We start from the raw sequence: 3488 nt of genomic DNA, 5'->3' as shown, positions 1-3488 counted from the left end.
CGGCGGGCCGCCCGCCACTCGCCGCGGGCCGAGCGGCCGCCTCGCTCCCGCCGCCGGGCCGCCGGGGGCGCGCTGTCTCCGCCGCGACGGAAGCGCGTCGCGGCGCGCGCCCGGAGCACGCCGGGAGGTGTGGTTCCCCAGCGGCCGCCGCGCCGGAAGGGCGTCCGGGGGCGCCCGATGCATGCCGGGAGCTGTAGTTCCCTTGCGGCTCCATCCGGGCCGCTTCTGCCCGCGCTTTGCCGCCGCGGCCCCCGGCGCGCGGGACCGTTGAGTTCGGTGGTCCGTTCTTAGGTGGGCTCTGAGTGTAAAATACACGACAGATCTCCAAGACTTCGCGGGGCAAAGCGATGAGAATTACTCAATGTTGTCTTTATATTGATTGCATCTTTTTAAGAAAGGATTTTATTTATTTGACAGAGAGAGAGGCCGCGCGAGCAGGGGGAGCAGCAGGCAGACGAGAGGGAGAAGCAGGCTTCCCGCCGAGCAGGGAGCCCGATGCGGGGCTCGATCCCAGGACCCTGCGATCATGACCTGAGCCGAAGGCAGACGCTTAACCGTCTGAGCCACCCAGGCGCCCCTATATTGATTACATCTTGAAATAACAGTCTGGGAGTACTGGATTAATTTCCCCTGCTTCTTTTTACTGCTTAAAGAGGTGTCTACAAGAAAATTTTAATTGCACACGAGGCAGCCATTGCATTTCTTTTGGACGGCACTGCTCCGGAGCGATTTCTCGAAGCCGGTCCCCAACCCAGCGACAGCAGCACCTGGGAACTTGTTAGGAGTGCGGTCCCGCCGCCTCACCTGAACCTCCTGCATCAGAGGCTCCGGGGTGCGGCCCTCGGCTCAGGTGGCAGAACCGCTAGCAGAAGCTTGGGGCACCTGCCCCGGGGACTCTGCACGCACTCCCTGTGAGGATGGCGGATATGGAAGCGGCCCTTTGGGCCAGACCTAGACGAGGTGACTGATCTGCAGCCTCTCACTCCTTCATTCATCCAAAACTCCGTTACTGAGCAGAGACGAACAGCGCAGGGCCCCTGCTCTAGGAGGCTGGCAGTCTAAATGGGAAGGTCGTCCTGGGGTCTGTTCCCAAGCTGCTCTGTACACATGTCCTCACTCCCCCCTAGAATCATTCTGACTATGTCCGAATCTCATTTGTCCAGTCTAGTGTTTAGTAATTGCTTCCGTGAGTCAGACCCTCCGCTACTCACTGAGCACACAGGAATGATTAAGGCCGGAGACCGGAATTCTGCCCTGGGAAGAGGCGCCCAGCGCAGGAGCTGACGGCTATGCAGACGAGGGCTTACGGGACAGAAGGACACCTGGGCAAGAAGAGCCAGAGAGGAGGGGTGCATCAGGGTCGCTTAGGGGACCCCGTGACATAGGAGGGCTGAGAATGAGAAGTGGAGAATAATGGAGCAATGGCATGTGGAAAGGAGGGGCGGTCTCTCAGCACAGAGGCTGGGAGACCTGGGAGACTGTGGCGGTGAGGGGAGGGAAGGAGGCTGGAGGGGCCCAGTGGGGCGAAGACACAGGAAGCTGCGCTACAGCAAGGGGACCTCACTGGAGGCCGTGGGAGCTGCGGTGTGGATGGTGGTGACTCTGGTGGGGGTAGGGAGGAGGACAGGAGGCTGCCTGGATGCAGGAGAAAGCCAGGAAGCTACTGTGTCCTTCCAGAGGGGGATGCGAAGGGCCTGAACCAGACAGTGAAGACAGTGTCCTGTGGCAGGAGAGGCGAGCCCGGCTTGGAAATGCGTCTGATGGAGGGCAGGTGTAGGTGAGAGCAAAATCAAGGAGGCCGTGACAAGGTGACAGGGGCACAGCCGTGCTGCCACCTGAGGGGAGGGAGGGAAGGATGTTGAGCTCTGCTCTCCGTGTGCAGGGGTGGATGTGCAGGGGTGTCCAAGGGGACAGGGCTGGAAGGCAGTCGAATGCACCGAGCTGTTTCCTCTTCCAGGTGAGGATTAGGACACGTGCGGACAGGCAGAGGGAAGACTGCCACCCAGCTTTGGGGAGCGGCCAGCAGCTGTCTTTGCTGCTTTGCAGGGTCACAGTTCACACTCCTCCCGTGGCTGAGCCGTGGCGTATAAGTACCCAGCCTCTCCCCCTGCCCTAGAGCTCCCCACCGGCCTGGCCACAGCCAGCTGAGCTTCTCCCCGTGTCTAACCCCTGCCTCCCCCCCACCCAACAGATGCTGGTCTCTAAAGCACATCATGCAACTGACTCATCCTGGTGCACCTGCCTCGCCCCCACCTGTGTTTATTTAGTACCTACTGTGTGCTGGAAGTGCAGCAAGAATAAGGGGGCTGCCCACTCTGGGAGGTGTTCTCAGGAAGAAGGGCCGGTTGGTCTGAACGTGGCAGGCCCAGGGCCCAACGGGGAGTCAGCACGAGCCTTGGCTCCCATCCCAGCACCGAGAGTCCCCAGGAAGAGCCCTGGGTGGTACCAAGGGGTTGACCTCCCTCCCCATGGTGTCCCCACCCCCTCTGGCTCCCGCCCGGACTCAGGTCCTGGGCCCCGAGCAGGCAGTGGCTGGGCCACAAAGGCTGGAGGGCGTCTCCTGGCTAGGGGGACTCCAAGTCTGGCTGCGAGGGGCGTCCACCCTGGCCCTCCTGGCCCCCAGGGCGGCCCAGCCTGCGGGGACCCAAAGCTTCCAACAGCGGCTGCCCAGCGGTGCCTCCAGGCGGCCACTAGAGGGCGGGGGCGAGCCGCGGTCCTGCAGGCCGGCGTGTGACCTGCAGGCAGGGCCCAGCTGGAGTCCTCTCAGCACCCCTGCTGGGAGCCCGGCTGGGTGGTGCCCGACTCTGAGGGCACAGCAGCTCGGCCAGCAACTCCCTGCGAGGGTAATGGGAACGGGCCATAAAGGATGACTATGAGCTCTCCTCCAGATAGCAAGAGGTAGGAGGAGGTGGTTGAGGGGTAAACTGAGGCACCCAACAAGAAGCAACAACCCTGTCACCCCTGTGGGTGCCCTGGGGAGCCCAGTTTGAAAAGCACAGCTCTGGGCCAACACCCTGCAGTGGGAGACCCAGGCCCTGAGAGAGGAGAGGCGGGCATCTGGTCATTTATCCTGTTCACGCAAAAGCCCTCACCCAGCACCTGCTGCCAGGGTCTGGGGGCCTCCTGGTTCCCAGGATGCAGCCCCACGCTCAGCTGCCCTCCGTCCGGCACTGACCCCCAAGGTCGCTGAGTGTGGGAGTGTCCCACAAAGCAGGGGCTTCCAACACCAGGAATCTACTCTCATCCAGCTCTGGAGGCCACGGGTGTGGGCAGGGCTGGTCCCCTCTGTGGGGGCGGTCTGTCCCGGCCTGCTGCTGGCGCCCCTCGGCATGGACACGCGCCGCACCTGTTGCTGCCCCGTCTTCCCTGCTCCCTGTGTCCCAAATCTCCCTCTCCTCCCCGTGCCTCTCCTCTCCTCGTCTTAGAGGACACCTGTCACGGGATACAGGGCCCACCCTCAGTCCAGGATGACCTCATCTCCAGATCCT

At 62.6% G+C, this 3488-nt stretch overlaps 1 protein-coding gene across 1 annotated transcript in view; it reads right to left on the bottom strand.

The window, feature by feature from the left end:
- UBAC1 (UBA domain containing 1) overlaps positions 1 to 183 on the bottom strand; it is a 20085-nt gene extending 19902 nt beyond the window's left edge. Inside the window, exon 1 of the mRNA XM_035016561.1 lies at positions 19 to 183. Coding sequence (XP_034872452.1) covers positions 19 to 183 — 165 coding nt within the window. The remainder of the gene's footprint in view (positions 1 to 18) is intronic.
- Positions 184 to 3488: the final 3305 nt, after the last annotated feature.

This window comes from Mirounga leonina, unplaced genomic scaffold (genome assembly GCF_011800145.1).
Source record: "Mirounga leonina isolate KUSES-001 unplaced genomic scaffold, KU_Mleo_1.0 Mir_170, whole genome shotgun sequence".
NCBI classification, from domain to species: Eukaryota; Metazoa; Chordata; class Mammalia; order Carnivora; family Phocidae; genus Mirounga; species Mirounga leonina.
Note: the sequence above shows the minus strand (reverse complement) of the source record. Positions and strands in the feature narration are given on the sequence as shown.